The following is a 21,455-nucleotide window of genomic DNA, read 5'->3' on the forward strand; positions in this document are numbered from 1 at the left end:
ACAGAAAAAAATCCGAAAAGCATGACCTGCAAGAAATAAATTTAGCCCACCTGCGTGGAATTCACTTTTAAATATAAATATACGATGTTCAGTGAAGACCTCAAAATCAACACCTGCATGTCATGCACAACACAAATCTGTTCTCAAGAGAAGAGTGACAGAAAGAAGGCCTCTGCTAAAAGAAGGACATAAGAAGTCACATGTAAAGTATTGAACAAGCCATTTATCAGCAAACAGCTTTTTGGCCTGTTAAAAACTGCGTGTGGAGGATAACACAGCACTGAATACATCATCCCTGTTATGAAACATGATGGTGCCAGCCTTATTCTCTGGGGATGCAGTGTTAAAACACACACAGACTATATAAAATATTGGAAACTACATATAATTTCCCCCCCATTTTAGAATGATGTGCTTCTTTTTGATACTCAGTCCCATAAAAGCCTATAAAAATAATTTTAAGTGTGTTGTGGTACCTTGATAAAATGGGTAAAACATTTACAAATAAGGCACATAAAAGGGATTTTCTTGTTAATTGTATTTGCATGGAATAATGTGTAATGTAAACTAGGAGGGCAGATACATCTGGACTGAAACCTTTACAATTTAAATGAAAGTTTATAAATCTCAGGGGTTAAAAGTCAAAGTCCTAAACTCTGACACACTCAGGCATGCTGAACCCTTCGGCATTGACTCTTTTTAGTTTGCTTACCACTTTCACAGACTTCCTGGTTTGATCTAAAAGCATTCAAAGTTCTGATGTTTGTTTTTTCCCCCATCTTTTATAAGCTGAACACAGTTCTTTCATTTTCATAGTATTGAGCACATCATAGAGCGCATCTGTTCATTTACCTCCTGTCTTATCGACAGACTGAAAACGCGTTACACCTTGCGTTTTCAGTGTGATGTAGGTTTCCTTATCTTGCCATTGTGTGTAGATGACTGGAGTCACTGGGTGACAGCTGGGGCCAGTCATCCAGGAAACGCAGCCCAGTCTGTTCTCAATGACACACAGTCAGTGCCAAATCCTATAAATAAGTTCAAGTTGTCTAACTCCTATAAATAAAATTGTGGTTATTTAGGGTGTTTCCACTTGATCTGTTGTCTGAACCACTGGAAGAAGTTATTGAAGATAAAACCTTCATAGTCATTTGCAGGTGTGTTTTTAGAGGTCACTTATTGCATATTTTGTGCCACCATGTCCAGGCTCCAAAAAATATTGAAATTCAGCCAGTGAAAATATGTCATGTGTCATGAAGTGAAAGCATGTTCCTTAAGCCATAAATGTGTTTGAAAGTCTGTGTGTGCCACAACACAAGCTATTATGCTGTCAGAAGTCTGGGGGTCTGCATTCCTTCCAGGGTTCGTGTTTCAAGCTTCTACAATGTGCATCTGTGTGTGTGTGTGTGTGTGTGTGTGTGTGTGTGTGTGTGTGCGTGTGGGGGGGGGGGGGGGTGGGTGTGTGTGTGGGTGTGTGTGTGTGTGTAATCTAAAAACATGTCTCTGTATTCTTTATGGTGGTATTAAGGCTGGGGTTAAAAGTCAAAGTCCCAAAGGGTGAGACTCTCAGGCATGTTGAACCCTTGGGCATGGACTCTTTTTCGTTTGCTTACCACTTTCACAGACTCTTCCTGGTTTGATCTAACAGCATTCAAGGTTTGTTTGTTTCTTCTCCATCTTTCATAAGCTGAGCACAGTTCTTTCATTTCCATAGTATCTTTTTTCCTCGTATGCCAATTTTTTCGCCTTATGCAGCTACTTGGTGAATGTTTGTGCCAATGTTGACTTTTTTTCAACATCTGACTTTTTCTTATTGCCTTTTCTCATCTTGATAAAATCTTCAGTCCATATCGGAGAGGAGGACTTCTAAGTGAACCTTCTAAAATATCTCTAATAAGTGTTTTCCCTCAATAAATGTGCTGCAAACAAAATTGAATCTCCTACATCTTTCTGCTTTTTCAATCAACAGGAAGATATTTGTTTAAAGAAAACCCATTGAGTTTTTTAAGTGTCACTTTTTTCCCTGCAGACCATTCAATCTGTGATTGAATCTGTCAACTTCCTTTGGCTGCGTTCAAAACGCTGTTTCACTGCACACTATTACTTGTAGATTGCTTGTAATTACCCATCATGATGACTGATGGGAGGTTTTTATGGCTGATATCAGGATTTTGTAGTTGTTCTGTTGATACATTTACAAAATCAGCCAGTTGTTAAATATGACTCAGCATGGAGGAAAATAGCTGAGGATTTTAAGGAGGTGAAAATGATTTATGTATGTTGTTTGCATAAGAAATCACAGCTACTCTGCTGGTCATCATCACAGCATAGTTTTACTAATTCAACACGGTAATAACAGTGGATATACATAACTAACAATCATATTCATGTTAAAAAGTATATATATTGCCTCTTGTTTTGTGCATAATCTTGACCAATAAAGTTGATGCTGATTTTCTTCTTGGCTCTGATCTTAAGGTTTAACATGTCGACAGCAACTGTTGTCAGGTAGAAGTTGTTATTGAGTCAGAAAGGGTCGATGTTAGTGATTTTCAGTAGCACTATGATGTCTAAACATGAAGTGTGACTGTGCAAAGACACTGAAGGAGCTATTTAAAAGCAAGTGTTTTGGGCTATAAGAGAGAGCAAGATTTACAGCAGAAAACATGGGATTCCAGCAAAATTATGCTATTTCATCTTTTTGAGGTTTCAATTTTTGTCTTTGTTGGATTTGTCTCATTTTAGCAGACTTTTATCAAATACAAAACAATTGGAATTTTGTTTTGGCAACAGCAGGCAGGTTAACCACACTTTCAGCTTTTTAAAGATGCCTCTGCTGCAAAAGCTTTAACCCAGTTTTTACTGATGTGTGGCATCAGTATTGGTGTCGCTCTGACTCTCTTTATATATATATTTTTTCTATCTCGTCATTGTCCCCAGGATACTTCTTTGGAACAATTCAGTTACGAACAAAGCGGTTAATGCTTTGATGTTACATAGTTAATTGACTTGATTGGGGTTGTTTTTTTTGTATGTGTGTGCGTGTGTGCGTGTGAAGGTCACACAGGTACTCATCACTCTGAGATGATTGAGAAGCTGAGAGGAAAATACAACCACATCTCACCAGAAACCACACTGTTTCTCACAAAGTAAAATGTAGTGGGGACTATTCAAGATCTGGAGTGTAATAGGACTGTAAGAACAATGTTAAAAATATGCCCCAAGGTCACTTTTTGGTTGCAATGTCCAAAGCTTTAGGAGGGATTTGCTGCAGCTTGTTTTAATCTTTTCATTTACCTACCTCTCCTTGTTTCTTTCAATTTTACAAGGTAAAACTGATTGAAATGATAAACTTTTTTTTCATGTTTGACTTTTTGTGCATTCCCATCTCAGATAAACAGAGTGGTTCTAACCTTGAGACTTGAGAGATTTATTATTTATTAATTCCAAAGGTTCTTGTTACACAAAGGCCCTGTTGAACCCACATCGGTTTGATCCCTGATCGGAAGTACAGTCTGAAACTGGGCCATTGAGACCCATAACTAGGTTATTGAGTTACATATGAGTAGCTTAGTAGAAGCGAAAGATTACATTGCAAATGTCACATTTAATATCTTTGATGGTGCCTTTTTGCTTTTGTTGCATTTTCTTGAGAGATTAAACAGCTACAATGGTAACTGTCATGCAGTGAAAATGATGACAGGGGAAACGATTCTTCTATCAAAGAATGAGGTCATTATTTGAAGGATGTGTGACAGCATGGAGTGTACATTTTCAAACGAGTTGCATTTTATCTCCATTGCCCTGCTGACTCTGACAGAGATGCCTTTAATATTTCTTCTTGGAAGAACAAAATAGCTTACATCCAAAGCTGTCTGTTTACTGCTCGGATTTCATTAATAAGCAATAAGAAAACAAACTTTCAGCTTAAATTTTGAACAAGTGCAGGAACTGTGATTTATAGTTTGACTGTTTACTGGAAAAAAATGTTGAAACAAGCATATTGATACTGGTCATTACCCGGTTCTACAAGTATTTATATCTAGCCCTAATATTTTTATCTTAATATCTTTATGAGGCAGAATATGCTGCTGGCAATCAATCTTGAAAGGTTTGCAAGGCTGTTTCCAGCAAGAAAGACTTTACAACATTTCATATATGTAAACAATCCTCTCATGACAAAACATCCAAACAAAATGAGCCTCGAGAGGTGATAATTTGTGGTTATTTGTCAGCCACTCAACTGGGGAACCTTGAGATCGTTGAGCCTACCATGAACTCAGCTGTGTAGGTGATGTAAAGTCAAATGTAAGGTCATCTGTCATGCTTGGGTGAAACTGGGTCAGGCTTCGTTTTACTGATGGAACTGAAAATTTTCTTTGAGGTGAGCCCTACCAATTCCCATTTTGACTGACTTATGTAAAAACCTATATTTGGCTTTTTTAACCTTGCTTGAAATGCATAGCATTCACTGCACTCTCATGTGTTTAACAATTGATTCCAGAAGAAAAAATGGACTGTTAATATGATAACCACAGTCAGATTTTAGAATATTTCATTTTTAGCCTGAATGGCAAAGAAACATTTGATCTTCAGCCGTTTTGTGTTTGGTTACTTTTCAGCAAAGACGTAGGAATTTCAGGTCATGTTTATTCTGACATTCGCATTTCGTCCAGTTCTAATCTTTCATGAAAAGTTGTTACATGAATCCAGATTTCTGATAAAGACTTGCTTTGTTGTATTTCTATGTTAAACATGTTTTGCGTTATTGTCAGTCTCAGATGTCTGCCATCTTTCTTTATTTATTGTGTGTCCACTCTTTTTTTTACCTGCCTATCGCTCTATCGCAGCTGCCCGTCTGTTTTTCCCTCCAGGTTTGTCGTTCTTGCTTATCTGTTTCTGCTTCCTGTAAGCTTCCTGCTCCTCATATCGGCCTGACTGATTACACTGTAGCAGTGCTCTGCTTTCAGTAAGGATCATGTGTGATCATCAGTGAGTGCACGATCAGGTCACCGTGGTTGAACAGCTTCTAGATTTACTTAGCTATGTAGAAATGCATTTGCTTGAAAATCAGGTAAGCTTTCCAAACCTATGACTATGAAGCCTTACAGTATTTCAAAGTGAAGATACACAAAGGCTTTATTCATGTTCAGTCTGATAAATCTCGTCACTGCAGACTGTCACAAACTCAGGTCAGAGTGACTTTGGGCAGTTTTGAAGAGCTAGGTCCCCTCTAAGACTTGATAGATTTCCCCTTATTTTTAGACAGCAGTGATAGAGTCGCAGGTAGCAACAAGGCCTCTCCGCTTTCCTTCTGGAACAGGAACACTACCAAACGCTGGCAGACAAACGTTAAGCCAGTTTTCTTGCACAGCCTCAGAGAAGAAAAACAAAAAACTTCTTTATTGCAACAATCTCAAACATGTAATCTAAAATCCCTTGGCCACGCTTCCATCCGATTATTTGAATTCTTATTCCTGGGAGGTTTCAGGGCAACTCTGGGCTCTCCAACTGTGGCAGAGCATGGAGAGTTGATGCCAAGCTTTAAAACCCGACAATAAGTGGGATTTTAGCTGTTCATTTGACAGCGAATGGTTTCTTGGGAGATTTGAGAGGAGTTTATTGGTTTGTCTTCTCTGTGCCAACCTTGAAATCTATTTTGTTGTTATTTTGTCCTGTCTTATCTGCCTCAGTGCGTGCCGCCAGAACTAATTGACTCTAAAATTTCTGTGTTCCTCTGCTGCACAAGAAGCACCAGAGAAATATTTATCGGACTGAATGAGGGTTTATTTTCAAACTTGAACTTTTTTTGAATTTACAAATCCATACTTTTGATTTTATTTCTGCATATTATCTGCATCAAAAGCACCAATAGTCTTCTTGATTAATGTAATCATGCAAGTACTTTGTCTACTGAATCCTCGCGGTCTTCTCCAAAGGACTGTTGTTACTCATCCCAATTTGCCCGAAATCTGAATTTGTTAACACACAAACAATGAGACGCACAGTGGAGCAGTGTTCAGCGCTCTTTGGTGGTGTGATTAAAAACTGGAACAGGAAAAAGAACCAGCAGATCTCACAAACTGTCCTGCTTAGTCATGTAAGGAAGGATTTCATCAGAGAACCGAAGTGTTAGATGTCACTCCAGATTTAATGAGAAAGCTGACGCTCTGACTGGAGAATGTCTACCGCAATATTAATCCAAAATGTGTTTCAGTTTGTCAGAACTTGGTAAGTTTATAAATCTCTGAGCTTATGTCAGTCAAACCTAATTTACAAATAATTACGTGAAATAACCAGTTTTTCATTTCTGAAGGAGCGCATCAGTGAGACTAAAAACAACATAAATAATGATCAGGACAAAGTTTGTGATGTGGAATCTTCTAAATATAAATACATTTAGAAAGTCTGTTCTTCATAAACTCCTTATATCTTTTATCTTGGATAAATGTAGAAAGTCTGGAAATCCAAACTCCAGTTTTTATTTGTCCACACTTATACCGAGTTGGAGACTCAAAGTACCCAATTAAAGTCAGTCAAAGAGTATAAGAACCCACATATAAAATGAATCAGCAATAGTAGCATGAGTCCTGGCCAACTGTAGCTTGTACTTCCTGGTGCAATTTGACAACAGGGAACTTTGTAAAATGGTGGAGTTCAAGCTTCCTGAAAGTGTTGCTTACCATGGAGACGCTCATGTCCTGGCAGAACCCAGGTGTCAAAAAGCAACATACTGCCGGTGGTCTCATAAGCTCGTGTACTGTTTCAGTACATTTTTATCTATGTTACCTATAAAATGGTTTTTTTTTTTTTTTTTTTATCCTAAAAGAATTTCTTGAAGATCATGACTCCTTCTATCAAGATACAATCAAACTAATTTTTTCTGAAGGTGCTGGTGTCTCTTTACATGTATGGACACTTCATTTTGAAAAGAAAAATGGATGTTGTTTAGCATAATCACAAAAATGACATGATAGTGATTGTTAACTAGCATAATATGACTCATCTGTAATGGAAAGTCAAGACAGAACAATGTCTTTTTGTTGTGATGTGAAGATAATTTTGGTTTATTGAATGCAGACAAACTAAATGGTTAAATATAATGGAATATATTGCAAAAAAATGGGATTTAAGTGTTACTCATACAGAAAAACATAATTATTAGAATTTAAAGAGATAAAACATTAGAATAATGTCAACCATATATATGTTTTTATCAAATACAGAGAACCTGGATTGCTATGCATTTATGCATAAATGTAGGCTCCATTCTCTGGTTAGCTTAAGAAATAGAACCTGAATAGTTAATATAGTGAAAGTGAATCTGACCCAGCATTTTTCTTTGTGCTGAAGATACATCTTACTTCTGCTTGCTGACCCCTTCCTTGACTTCCTCTTTGTCTCTCTCTATCTCACTGTCTCCCTCCTACCTTCTATCCAGAGAATTACGTGAGCAGACACTCATGAAAAGACATATTGTGTTCTTGTGAATGCAAGCAGTGTGTTTCTGAGGCTTTTCCTTGCAGCTTTTTATTCATATGATCATCTTGCCGTTTGGACGCACGAAGCAAGGACATTTTAAAACTTGTTTTTAATGTTCTCTGAATACAAGTCCAGCATCTCATGCAGCCAACATAGAGGTTTTCTCTGTAAACAACATAAATAGTTGCTATGAACTTGAGCTCCTGAAAACAGAAGTTTCAAAAAAAAAAAAGAAAAAAAATCCTATTTGCATATCTGGTTGTTGGAGCTAAGCCAAGAAAATTTCTACTGACCAGGCTGTGTGGCCTTGTAATGAGGACTTTACATAAATTTTTGGGACCTTGCCCGGGCTCCATATGTGTGAACATTCACCGGACATTTTTGTGTCTGAAACTTTATGTGCTGCTCAGAAAATTAAAAGTGAGAATTATAGTCACCGCCACATGATGGAATTGTAAATTTGACTATTATCTTGTCATATAGGATCATTGTCTCTTGCTAAACTCCGCGGAAGACATCCAAAAAGCCTAAAAACATATTAGCACATTGTTAATTGTTAAAACATTTGTCAGTTGGTGTATTTTTTTTATACCAACTGGGTTCTTGAGTTAGATTCACACTAAAGCAACAGACATAGTGGGTTATTTACTACAAATCTATTTTCACTTTCTGCTGCTACTTCTTCAGGTACAGGCATCCTGTAATTTTCCTTTTGCTTTCCTATTGAGACTTAAATGTAGCCAGATCTCAGACCTGCGTACCGCCGTCACGTCATTGTCTCAAAACAAGCCTTCATTGTGTGTTGTGCCTGCATCTGGGAGAAATCAACTCTTGTTTGTTTTGAACATCGTGTGCTTTTCAAAGGGAAATGCTTAACTACAGATTTGATGATAGTTTTAGTTATAGGTTTTACTCATAGTGAACCTGGTTCTCATCTCATTTCATTATATTTTCAAGAAGTCTGCTGCAGATCAAAGGTTAGTGTGTAAAATGTCTTTTGGCTCCAGCATTAGGCTGATTTTCTGGTAACATGAATAACCTGCTTCTCTTATTTGTTGCCAGAAAATGACTGAAAAGCATCATACACGCTTGTAAAGATTTACTTAGACACTCATTTTGGGTGAGAAATTGTTTTTTTTTTTTTTGTAGATTGACTTTATTTGGCCATAAGGTTGGGACTTTTAATAACAGTAAGAAAGAATTGGGGAATCATCAGTAAATAAATTTGCAGCAGGAAGCAGTTCTTCTTCCATTCTTAAGTAAAATGCCACACGCACTCGATGAGGAGAAATGATACTTCTGTGTCTCTTGTCCTTCCCGAGTAGTTGATTTTGCACCCTCGGAAGCAGCTAGTTATTATTCTCAGTCAACCCTTTCCAGCTCATGTTTGCCGTGGAGTCTGTTCGCCCTTCCACATATTCAAATGTCAGCTGTGATTGCTGAACTCAAGCTGGAAGGCCAAGCACTGCCCTTTTCTCATGCATATCCAGTGAGGGGTACAGTCTGATAGGAATCCAAACTCAACTGCTTCCCCTGTATTCTGCTCAGATCTACTCTGAGTGTTTTTCCTTCCCGTTTGCCTGCCTGTGTATCAGAAAGCCTCATTACACCCCCACCTCGCTGTCTGTCTGCATCAGTGTCCACACATGCTTGTCTGTCTCATTGGTTGCATGTCTGTTGGCCTACATGAGCGAGTGGGCTAAAGTTCATGTCATGTGCTCGTTGTCTAATTTGTAGTCTTTTTGTCACATGTTCCCCACTTCCTCACTGATTACAATAACATGAACACGGTCCAGACCCAGACAAAGGAAAATGGCTCAGTAAGCCACCGGTCAGACTGACACATAAGATAACATTATAAATATGAAAAAGCAAACTGGAGATTCAATGCCATAGACAAACAACAGTCAATAGTGTTTGTAGTGTTCAATCAAGTCTTTGCCTTTTCTTTGAGCAGAATTGCTTTAAGGAAATGAAAGCCATCATCTCAAAAATTAGGAATTAAAATGTAGCTCAATATATTTTAGGTATAGCTACAGTGAGAGAAATGAGCCAGAAAATGTTAGAATATGAATATGTAGACACTTGTTAAACGTGTTAAAAGGGTAAGTTAAATTTATGAATATCTTGGTAATTTCTTTCCTTAATTTATTAAATGCTAGTGAAATGGAGGCAAACAGTAGTCTGTAGCTAAGCTAACTGTGTTGAATGGTTGATAATCTCACACAGTGAGGACCCAGTTCTTTTTCTCTCTTATCTAATTTTTTTCAGTAGCAAAATAACCGCCATAGTCGTTCTTGTCTTCTCCTTGTTGCTAAACATCGTCACTGTCAAGCACGCTAAGCAGGAACAAACCATTTCATGCAGATTCAGTGGAGGGTTCAGTGCTTTTTGGTCTGGGAGTGGTAACATTAAATTTTTACTGATTAAAAACAGTTTGAGAAAACACAATATGATTAATTTTGTAATTGACAGGGCCCCATTTTATTTAATTTTTATGAAAAAAAAAAAAAATTGTGGAGGGCCCCCTGTTGGTCAGAGGCTCTTCGAATTGTCCTAACTTTCCTCCCCTATAAAGCGCCGCTGGGCAGCATAACATATTTTATCACTCAGTTTTGAACAGTTATAGTAGTCTATGTAGCTATGCTGACAACATGCTAACCAATGTCAAGACAACAAGTTAATGGTGGATACCTATAGCAACCAGTGACAGCTTAAAAGCTCACTGACGCTTTCTGCAGTCTGGTTGTGCGCATATTTGCTGTGTTAATAAAAAAAAACATCAGTCAAGACTTCTGCTGCTCAGAATATTGAGTGAAACCGTGACATCACAATATAATTCCAAAAGCGGAATTCTGACATCACCAGCGATTATATAAGCTCGACACATCAATCCCCTTTCATCACAACCTGTTAGCAGCCGTTGTTGATACGTTTCACTTGAGAATTTATTTAGCAGTTCACAGTAAGATTGTCAACTTTGTTTGGTGCACATTTCATTTGGAGATTGACATCAAACTTAACGTTAAATCTTTACTGAGTTTCTAGAGAAGTGTTTATCTTAGAACCTGAAACAAGCAAAGGTCACAATGCAGTCCAACCAGCCTAAAGTCGAAGAAGTTGCATCCGACAACATTGTCGAAAGGGAAGTACAGCCACCCAAGCCACCAAAGCGCAAGAAGAAGAAGATGTCATTTGCAGTCTGGTGGGAGCTGCACGCACCTGAGGAGCTGAAGACTTCTGCTGAAAATATCGAACAGCAAGACTCTTCCCTGGTGATTGAAAATGAATCAATTGCCAAAGCACTGGAGACAGTAGGTCAGAAAGGGAACAGACTGACACCTGAGAATGGGTCCAATGAGAAGAACCAGGTAACATTTGAAACCTGGTCGGAGGAACACATCCCCATTGACCAAAAGATTTCTGCAGAAAATATTGAAAAGCAGAATGACCCACTGGTCAGTGAAGAAGAGTCCATCGCTGGAGTGCAGGAGATAATCGGTATAACAGAGAAAGAACAGCCCTCTAAGTCTAAGGAACAGCCACCAACGATGAGGCGCAACAAGAAGAAAAAGATACCGTTTAAGATCTGGCTGGAGAAACATGCCCTAACGATTTCAGCTGAAGATACTGGACTGCAAGACACTTCAATTGACACCAAACAGGAATCGACCTCCGTACTGCAGGAGAAGGAACAATGCTTAACGTCTTGCACTCAAAACGTTAATATGCAGGACACTTCTCTGCCTGACGAAGGTGATCAGGAAGATTCCTTGAAAAAGGAGTGTTGTATAGAAGAACCTGTGATTTCTACAACACAGCTGGTCACCAAAAAGAAATCCACCTCCAAATCACAGAGGAAAGTGGATCAAAAAGGGGCAAAACAGACATCAAAGACGAAGCGCATCAAGAAGACGCCACTATTATGGAAATCTTTCCCCGAGTCAGACGCTTCCATAGATATGATGTTTTTGACAGGAAATAGTGGCGTCAATAACGGTCCTCTGCTGGAAAAAACAGGTTATCAGGAAGCTTTGCCCAGCAGCGGAAAGAACACATTTTGGAAAGTGTTACCTGAATCAGAAGCTCACATTGACCTTAATTTCTTCGCTGAACATTTCGAACGGCAAGATGATTCAGTACCGCCAAAAGACAGTGAACAGGTAGATTCCTTGGAAAACCAGTGTTCTTCCAAGCACACTGTGATTTCCACAACACGTCAAGCAAAGTGTACCTGTCAGGCCAGATCTAAGGAATCTGAATCAGAAAGTATCGAACTACAGAAATATTTAATGAGACAACTTGATGAGATGTTTGACATAAATCGCAAACTAAATGCGAAACTCAAATATCAGACAGATCTGTTGAAGAAAGTACTTTCAGAGCAAAGACATAACGGGAAGTCAGCGGGGTGGGGCCACGTGTGGGTTGAGTGATTCGCCGGAGTTGAAAAAAGAGATAATGATGTTGTTAATTGGATGCTTTAGATTATATTGAAAAGCCAGAACATCAGTACTCATGGTACTCATATAAATAAATGGATCTATATAGATCCCTCTATATGTAGATATCTATTCATATAGATATCTATATATAGATCTATGTGGATAGATCTATAGATATAGATCTGTATAGGTCAATATATAGATCGATATATATCTATAGATATAGATAGATATCTATATAGATATCTATCTATATCTATAGATATATATAAATATGTAGATACAATGATATCTACATATTGATGCATCATTCATACATAGATCAATCTATATATAGATTTATGGATAGATCTGTCCATAGATCTACATCGATGTAGATCTATCGATGTGTATATATATATACAAAAATATGTATATATATATATATATATATATATATATATATATATATATATATTATTTCAGACTAATCTCAAATGTCTGAAGCAGCTCAGTATTATTTCAGACTAATCTCAAATGAACTTATTGACACATTGGTTTCACTTCCAGAGATGAGCACACGTGACTGGACATGTGACACATGGATGTGGTTTCATTTGGAGCGACAATGAGATGCAGTTTTGTAGCTTAATGTAACACGGTTCCCTGTAAACTTTTTCAGACTCAGCAACTCTTTCCATTGTTTATGGGTAACTGAAAGGGCATAAATGAGCACTTCCTTAATTTGAGGACACGACTTATCGCAGCAGAATATTCGTTTTAATTGGCTGCTGGCTTGGTAAGTTGTACTAAAGCTTTTTTTAAAATGATAATTACCAAGTGGTCTCCAGAAAAGTGGCTTTGCTCATTTGGGTTAATTTCTCAGTTTGTTGTCAGCATCTGCAGTGCATTTTGCAGCTAAAATTAGAATGAAAGAGCTTGAAGGCCTGCTATACATTTTTGAAAGATGAGGTAATGTTGGTTTTATATATTTCTACTCTCTTCTATGCAGGGTTTTACCCTGCTCCCTGAAGAATGCATCTCAAATACTGCAAGCTGCTGCTGTATCACACTGTACTATACTGCAGCAGCTTAGCTTTGTGGGTGAACTTGGACCCTCGAATGCATAGTGAGGAGGAGGGAGAAGTTTCCAGAAAGTTAGAAAAGAAGCAAACAATTCAGTGATACAGAAACAAAACAAAGTAGAGAGAGGCATTCAGTAGAAGCACAGTGTCCTCTTTTTTTTCTTTTTTTTAATCCTCTCCTTATTTCACATTATCACATCTGCTCTCACCAACATGATTTCCCCCCCTTTTCATCTCCTTATATTCCAGAGTCTGGCTATCGACCAGCACAAGATTGAACTCCATTCTCCTTGCAGCCAATTTGCTGGGAATTTACTCTCTTATTAAAGTGCATGTTCAGAGCAGATTTCCTTGCGCGTTTTGTTTTGCTTCCCACACACATGGCCCCTGGTGAACAGCGAGTCATGTATCTCATTGCATGAATAAGGGCTAAACAGAATCTTGGCTTTTTGTCAAGGATGCCACGGCTCAGATAAAGAGATGCTAATACTGTCTGGGAACCTTTTTGGACAAACCCACATGGTTGAGACAAACATTTAAAACATCTTGTTCTTTTTCTTTTTGTTCATGTTACTTACCATTTGTTAAATGCCTTAAATTTAACTTCACTGTTAATTTTCTGAAACGTTTTTCTTTGGGGTGCAACAATGATCCCTTTGTGTTGTAACAGGCTGAAATAATATCTGAAAATATTTTCTTTTCTATTTAACTAAGTGATTCACTGCTTGTCTACAATGACAAGCAGGGATTTTTTTTTTCTTTTCTTATGAAGCACACACAAAAAAAGATTTTTCTGGAAAAACCTAACTGCAAATTTGGGCTTTTCAACAAGCATGATCAAGGCGTTACATTTGGCATGTTATTCTTTTGAGCTCAATGATTTATTTTCCAAACCTTGTTCTGCTGCTGCAAAATGTTATCTACAAACAAAAAAAACAAAAAAACAAACTATGGCTCTAGTTTTTGTTTTTGTTAAGCCTTGACTTGCGGATTTTTCTCTAAACTTTAAAATATTACTTTAGTTGCTGTGAGTCAGGAGAACTGGAAATTGCTGAAAGCTGTCATTTTTCATCTACAAATGATATCTTGGTATTTTCCTGGTATAGATTCAACTAGGACAAAACAATTTGTGATCTTGTCAGGTTAGATGGAGTAATGTTACTTTGCTTGACATTCCCTCATTCTCACATCTGAGGATATTCTTCCATTTCTTTAGTGTTTTACTTCAGATTTAGTCTTTCTGCTCTTGAAATATACAGCTCCCGTCGCTTTACCCGTTGATTCTGTCTGTGAGCCAAGTAGAGCTTAACGGCAATAAGTGAAACAAATGAGACAAGCAAGCAGGCCAACACAGGACTCACCAAACAAGCAATTATTGTAATGAACATCTACAATGTGTGTTTAATAAAAGTCCCAGTGGGCCTCTCGGTTCAGCTTGTTCGAACTAACGCAGTTTTGTGTTGTTTTTTTTTTTCTAGCCACCTCTTGTTAGAAGAGGGATTCTTTGCAGTTCTCAAATGACACATGCAACGACTATGTCAACAGAGGAGAAAAGTCTGCTCACAAATTATGCTTGAATTAAAAATTAAGAATGAGAACAGCGGCAAATAAAACTGGGCGACGGGGACAGGGTGATTCCGATAACATCGAACTTTCTCTTACCATGGCCATTCAGTGAAACTGAATCTGTAGCCATGGGAGGCAGCCACAAATGTTTCCACCTTTTGTTACCCTCAGATTTATAGTCAGTCACTGTGTCCTTGAGGTACTGGCCTAAATTTCCTGCTAACCAGTGGGTGGAATTGGTTAGCGTATTATTCACAGTGAGGCACATTGAGGTTTTTTCTTATAGCCTTGTAATTGTCTTCCTTTTTATGCACAACAAAGAGATGAGAGCTCAATTGTTTGATATTGACTGGTTGAATACCAAAGGAGATGGAGAGATTGTGAAGGTTAGTAGAAAATGGGGTTGAAATAAAAGTTTTAAGTCTAAATTTGAAAAGTTGAAAACCTTGGTTAAATTGCCACAGAAGCATGAGGCAGCAAAGTTTATAACACGTTTTATTTTTATTTTTTTCAGTACAAACCTTTCACAGTTTTAAACTTTTGAACATAAATCATGCATCATGTTCATCAATTTGCAGTCTTATTGTTATAAATGTGATTGTGTTGCCAATGTTTGGTTGCTAAAAAATAGTTTTAAGTTTCTAAAAGGTTCAAACCATGACTAAATGGTTTCAGTTCAGCACCCCTCTGTGCTGAACAAAACCCAGAGTAGGTGCTGTGCTGTGAGTTCAGTTTAAGTTAAGTAAAAAAACTTAGCATTTTTAACTTAACTTAAAAATGTTATGGTTTTCAGAACTTAACATCTTAACTGAGATGATTGTAAAGTTTTTTTTTTTTTCCCACACTGACATATGTAAAAGGAATGTGCACTTTTCACCTTTCCACAAAGTTCCACTGATGAATGCTCAAACACAAAAAGCCTTCCCCAGTGTCATGGCACTGTATCAATATTATGTTTTCTCCACCCGGCTCTGTTCCTGTTTGCCTGGCCCAGTAAATGTACCAAACCTACTAATCTCATAACGGAGGTGATCCCAGAATGCTTGCTTTCTGCTCTCTGTCCTCCCTTTGGAAAACTTTCTTGCCTCTTTTTACTGCTTTATTTCCCCTCCACTGGTTAGGTTCTGTCTATCAAATCATGGTTGTTTTACATAAAAGACATTATGTAAAAGCCCTTGCAAATCACATCCTCATGCAGGTTGTACTTTTGGGAAGTGAATGAAGATATATGTGGAGAGTTAAATTTGAGCTCATATTCATTACAACAACCTATTGCAGAGACATATCTAAAATAATCTAAAACATGCATATTAGTGGGCATTAGTCACAGTGGAAGAGGACCACTATAGTTCAATAACTTTTCCTTAAAGAGAAATTGGTGCTCAGTTGTCTCTTGGTTTAACTTTTTCTTTTTATTGCCTCTCCTCACTTTATTTTTCCTCCTTCTTCCCTTATACATCCCAAATTTCACATTCCTTTTCTGCCTTCAAGCATGCATGCATGATTGAATAAATGCATCCAGGACTCAAACAGGTCAATTCAACATCATTCCTTTATTTATATTGGAGGAAAGCCTCCAGGCCTTTCTTTTGCTTAGAATGTTAGTACAATTATGTTTCTTGATGGGGTATTCCATTTTTGTGGAATACTCAAACATCCTTCCATCCTTTGAATATGTCAATGTGTTTCCTTTTTCTCTTTCCATGTCTGCTGGAGATGGGAACCAGCACCTAGAATATATGTTTTTGTGCCCAAGTTGTTAAAAATTCATGCCTTGCAGTGAAAAGTAATTCAAAAACGGAAGATGCAAAAGACATCGTAAAATATTACTTAATTAAAAGAAGAGTCTAATGTGCACTTTAGGAAATGTTGTCATGTTGCCACAGACGGTAGAACTAAAAGCATAAAAAGCTGTTTGACATATAACAACTTCTGTTTTTAGACAAAAAGAGCATGAAAATGGTGAAGTACAGCAGGTTTTTCAGTCGCTTTCTTTCTCTCTTAAACATAAGCCCATTGGTGCCCTTTGTACCCTGCCTGACACCAACAGTCTATATAAAGAAGATACTGTGGGTAGAATGCAGTGATAATAGAGTTATCGGAAGAAAAGGTGGTATCTTAACAAGGAATTGATTTGCAAGTCCTTTGCTGACATGAGCTATGCCCTGAAAATTATTTTACCAGTCTGTGAAGTGACAACATTCTGCCATTCAGACAAAGAAAGCCACATTTATGTGAAATCTTTTTTACAGCTTCAACCTGACATGCCGATATCTGCACACTTCAAATTGACTAAGAAGAAACGTGCACCATGATGAATGATCTAAGTAAACAATATATCAATTATTTCCAGCTACATACATTTATAGGGCTACTTTAAAAGCACTTGTTTGTTTTGTTTTTTTAGCATATTAGTTATTGCTATACTTAACCTTTTTACCAAATATGTTTAGGACCTGGTAAGTTAATGTTTGTTCAAACTGTGTCTTAGTATAAAGTCTGGTAGGTTTAGTTCATGGGAAGAACTTTTTCTTCACACATCTGAGAGCTTTGCTGTCAATCGGTCAGTAGGTGGTGCTCTTCTGATAAGTCATGACTGTAACTTGCAATCAATGGTTTTAACTAGATTAAAATAATTTGACCATCATACAGTCCTGATTGATGGCGCACAACAATACATACATTCAAGAAATCTCTGTTGATTCTCTGAAACTTAGTTTGAACAACATGGGATGTATAAAAGTCTTATTGAGTAGGTACGTTTCGACTCTTTAAGACCATGACAACTCAAGAAGTTGCTCCAGACATATCGGGGTTCAACAAGGACCAGTCTTTTAAATGTGTTGTTCTGTACAGATAATTTGTTGTCACCGATTCCCCTCGTGTACCACCTACAGTCGTGTGCCAATTAAAAGGACCACCCACCTCCTAAAGAACTAAATGATTTATAACATACACACACCCACGCATACACTCAATAACAACAGCTGGAGAGAAGAAGACGCAGCCAATAAATATTTAATGTCTGCCTTTATCTATTTGTAGCTGATGCGTGTTGCCAAAAGGACATATATCGGTGTTTCCTCTTACTTGTCCTGTATTCCTGTGCTGAATAGGAAACCCTAAAAATGTCTGTCATTTTAGTTGTTTTTCTGTTGAAATACTATTTGACATAATTGCTCACTGATTTAAGAGTACTATTCCACCGTAGTTTAAATGACAAATGGCTGACCAAAATTATGTAGCATTGATCAGCTTTTTCTGTTCAAAATAAAACTCTAACGCTTATTTTAATAGAAAGAAATCCTCATTTCTTTTTTGTCTTTCTCCTGAAATTTCTGCAGATCACGACCCTGATTAACCACAAAGACAGGCCAAAGAAGTCGGAGCGGACGTTGGCAGCGATTCACCGTGTGGGTCAGGCGGTGAGCGTGGCTGTGGGGCGTTTTGTCGCTGTTGGGGAGGCCATTGCCTCAGAAAACCAGGAGCTGAAGGATGAAATGGGTCAGGCATGCTTTGAAGCACGCAGAGCAGGTAGGAACCCTTTAGCTTGCAGGTGTTTAACATTTTATCTAAATTGTGTGTTTATAGTTCATAAAATGGTGAACATTTTTCCTGCTTTGTTTCAAAATGACACTTTGTTGTGCGGAAAAATAAACAATGCAAACAGTGTTTTTTTAGATAGCACTCTATCTTTTTGTTGTAAGCACAAAAAGGCTTTATGGGATTTTGGGTTTTCCAAACAGTTTGTGCTGAGCAGACCATTCAGTAAGCTAAGAGTTGCTCATCAGTGTTTTGCCAAGCTAAAGTGTGACAGTTTCATAAAGCTTTAGACACGTCACCTTCAGGCTTCACCGTGTTATCAACTTTTAGCAAATTTCGATTAGTCTGGACAACCGAGCTGTCACCCAGTATTACACCAGAAGACCTCCAGAGTGCTCTAAAGACATTGTGGTTATTGAGTTGGGGATGAAGGCGAGGGGAAAAAAACAGCTGCAGCACCCTGGGGTGTTGTGTAGAAGAGGAAATTAATCTGCCTTTACATGGATAATGGGCTGTAATTGAAGGTTATTGGACAATGGTTGTTACCTGAAGAAATATCAACCTGTTAGATTTAAATTGAGGGGAAAAAACCCCAAAGCATTTGTATTGGATGTCTCTTTTTAAGTTGAGTTTCTACAAAGCAGCTGTAAAATGCATTTTGTTCCTGTCTCATCAGAACTAATCGGTTCATATGTATGGGAGGCAGAGATGGACAGATTTAGCATCATCCTAAATTAATCAGGCAGATTCTCTAAAGAAAGATTTTCTGTATTAGCATGACCAAAATATGTCTTTTTAAAGTTTTTATTGCAAAGACTTGTAGAAAGTCATGTTTGGTTAATTTGCTGGATTTGCACCAAAATCATTTTGGCGAAAAGCCTTTTATTGATATTTTGTTTGTCCTTTAGAGTTTTGGCAAACTCTTGGCAGAGTATTTATAAACAGTAGCTCTAAAAAATTATACAAAATTGGGGGAAAAAATGCCATACACATCATCAAAACAAGTAAAAATTTGATTTACTATATGGAAGTGAAGAAAAATGTGAAAAATGTCATTGTCAAATCTTTCAGCACATTTACAAAAAAATAAAGACATTGCGGTTGTTGAGTAGGGGATGAAAGGGTGCTGTGTTTACATGGGTAATGCAGTATAATAAACCCAGAATAAAAGATGATCAAAAGTTTAGTTCACACTTGATTGGGTAGAGTGTTGTTTGACACATAACCGTCCATAGAAAGTGTTTTATAGATTAGAAATATTTTAATATTAACTTGTACATATATTCATTCACTACAATTGTTATCATGTTAGGTTTTTCTTTTTTAGAAAAAAAAGAAAAACAAAGGCTGGACATTGACTTTACCTCGTTCTTCACATTTCTGCACCTGTTGGAAAGATCTATGGCCGCCATGTTTATCTGATGATCAATATGTTCTAAATGTGTAGAAATGTGACAAGGAAACATTATTTTCTTAGAACATCATCATCATTTCTATAAGAAGCATAGAAATTGTAGAAATTGTAATTGTACTCACACAAGCACAGGGACCCTTGTGTGTTCAGGGATGCCAGCAGGAAGGTGGGGTGGTGCAAAAAGGGAAGCTACAAGGACAAAAGGTTTAGCAGTCACTCCACTTACTCACTCTTTACATGGTGTCGCCTCTTTCCTCTCTTACTATTTTCCTACTTCCTTTAAAAAACATTTGCACTACAATACAAATTCATCCTATCCAGAGTATGTTTTTGTTTAGTCCCAGCAAGGGACTAAATAATCCTAAATTAACTTTTAAAAATCTGGCTCAGTCTTATGGACGTTGTACTTAGTCTAATAAATTGGGGAAAATAATTTTACCCCATTTTTGGTAAGTATTTATTTTCACAAATACTGAAAAAGTGTCTTTGCAAGTCCTATTTGTAAAGTTGTCACATATGGGGTACATTTCAAGGTAAAGATTGAGGGACCTTTTAAACAAAGCTTTGTTTTCTACGTTATTACATTTTTGAAAAATTAGCCACTGTTATGGTTAGAAAACATATGTTAGCATTTGTGCTAACACCTCGGGAAGAAGATTCATGGTTTAGGTTTTGAGACTTCAAATTTAGGTGTAACATTTCTTAATCTACCCTTAAGATGGAAACAGTGTGACATTGCTTCCAGTTGGGGGCAAACAGTGTCTCAGAGGCTAAAGATTTTAAACCCAACATTATAACAATAGGTTAACGCTGGGGGAACCAGCTCGTGTAGAAAAGCATTTAGTCCTCACATTGCTGATTTGTTATGACGGCTAAAACTCTTAACAAAAAGGCTACTGTCGAGAGGAGTTGAGTCAGCTGCTGAGGAAATGTTCTTATGCATAGGTGAAGCTGACTGTTCATGCATGTGTTAATACATGCATGTTTTTCTGCCTGACTAATTTACTCTAGTTTTCACAATGCTCCTTTCACAGTTCTGCCTTTGAGTTGGCCCTGAGAAACTTTAAACTATTGCTCATTATATTTTTTTTTTTCTAACATCTGACTTCCAAACATCTTGATCAAAAGGAATAAGCTTTGTTCTTTTTTTCTTTTTTTTTTAAATCTTTTATACAGTCTGCGGGGGCAGAAGAGGTAGTTAGCAAGGCATTGATGTTTATTTGTGTCATCTATCTGAGCCTTTCTTTGCAGTTAATAAGAGCAAGGTTAAACTACAATACAAACTGCATTAGAAAATAAAAAAATAAATAAAAATGTGAAAGCGTTTTCCATTTTATATAGCCAGTCAAATATTTGGACTCTTGATTGATATAACTAGTGAAATTAGGCATCCTGCAGAAAAAACTGTTGTCCATTTCCCATCTGCATACTGAGAGAAGTGGGTGCAGGCTACTGCAGTCTTCATCTTTTTCTATTAAGTTCAGTGTATTAAAAATACTGATTGTGAATACTTAGCAATGTTGACTTCCAAGAATTCAGCCACAGCATGCTATTCACATATATTAAAAACAAAAATGCTGTATATGACGTACTACTTAAAACTGAAAATGTATTAACACTGACAAAAGCACAAACAGTAATTGGATTGTATTTTAATAACCCAATTCATTATAAAAGACCTAATTTCAAAAGCAATTATCCACGTTCAACAAATGGGATTAACATTTTTGGTAATTCCTCTGATACATAAACAATATATACCTTCCATCATACCAGAGACATATTTTAGTTCAAGAGCAATTATAATCCAATTCTTAATTTCCTTAGTCTCTTTTTTTCAAAGCCCTATGTTCTACATATGGGGAAACAGTGCTGACTGTGTTTTTGCTCACTACTACAGCACAGTCAAGGAACTCAGACTGGATCTCCTCTGAGGCCGGC

General features: G+C 37.3%; 1 protein-coding gene across 5 annotated transcripts in view; it reads left to right on the forward strand.

Moving 5' to 3' along the window:
• Nucleotides 1–21,455, forward strand: part of ctnnal1 (catenin (cadherin-associated protein), alpha-like 1) — a 56,875-nt gene that overhangs the window by 13,134 nt on the left and 22,286 nt on the right. For 3 of the 5 annotated variants that reach the window (XM_055058953.1, XM_055058954.1, XM_055058955.1), the window contains exon 2: nt 17,902–18,091. In XM_055058953.1, the coding sequence (XP_054914928.1) occupies nt 17,902–18,091 (190 nt within the window). Of the gene's footprint in view, nt 1–10,410; nt 11,646–17,901; nt 18,092–21,455 lie in introns of those variants that run through there. The other 2 variants (XM_055058951.1, XM_055058952.1) reach the window with 1 other exon arrangement.

The sequence above is a fragment of the Poeciliopsis prolifica genome, unplaced genomic scaffold (genome assembly GCF_027474105.1).
Source record: "Poeciliopsis prolifica strain line A6 unplaced genomic scaffold, Auburn_PproV2 SCAFFOLD052, whole genome shotgun sequence".
Taxonomy (NCBI): domain Eukaryota; kingdom Metazoa; phylum Chordata; class Actinopteri; order Cyprinodontiformes; family Poeciliidae; genus Poeciliopsis; species Poeciliopsis prolifica.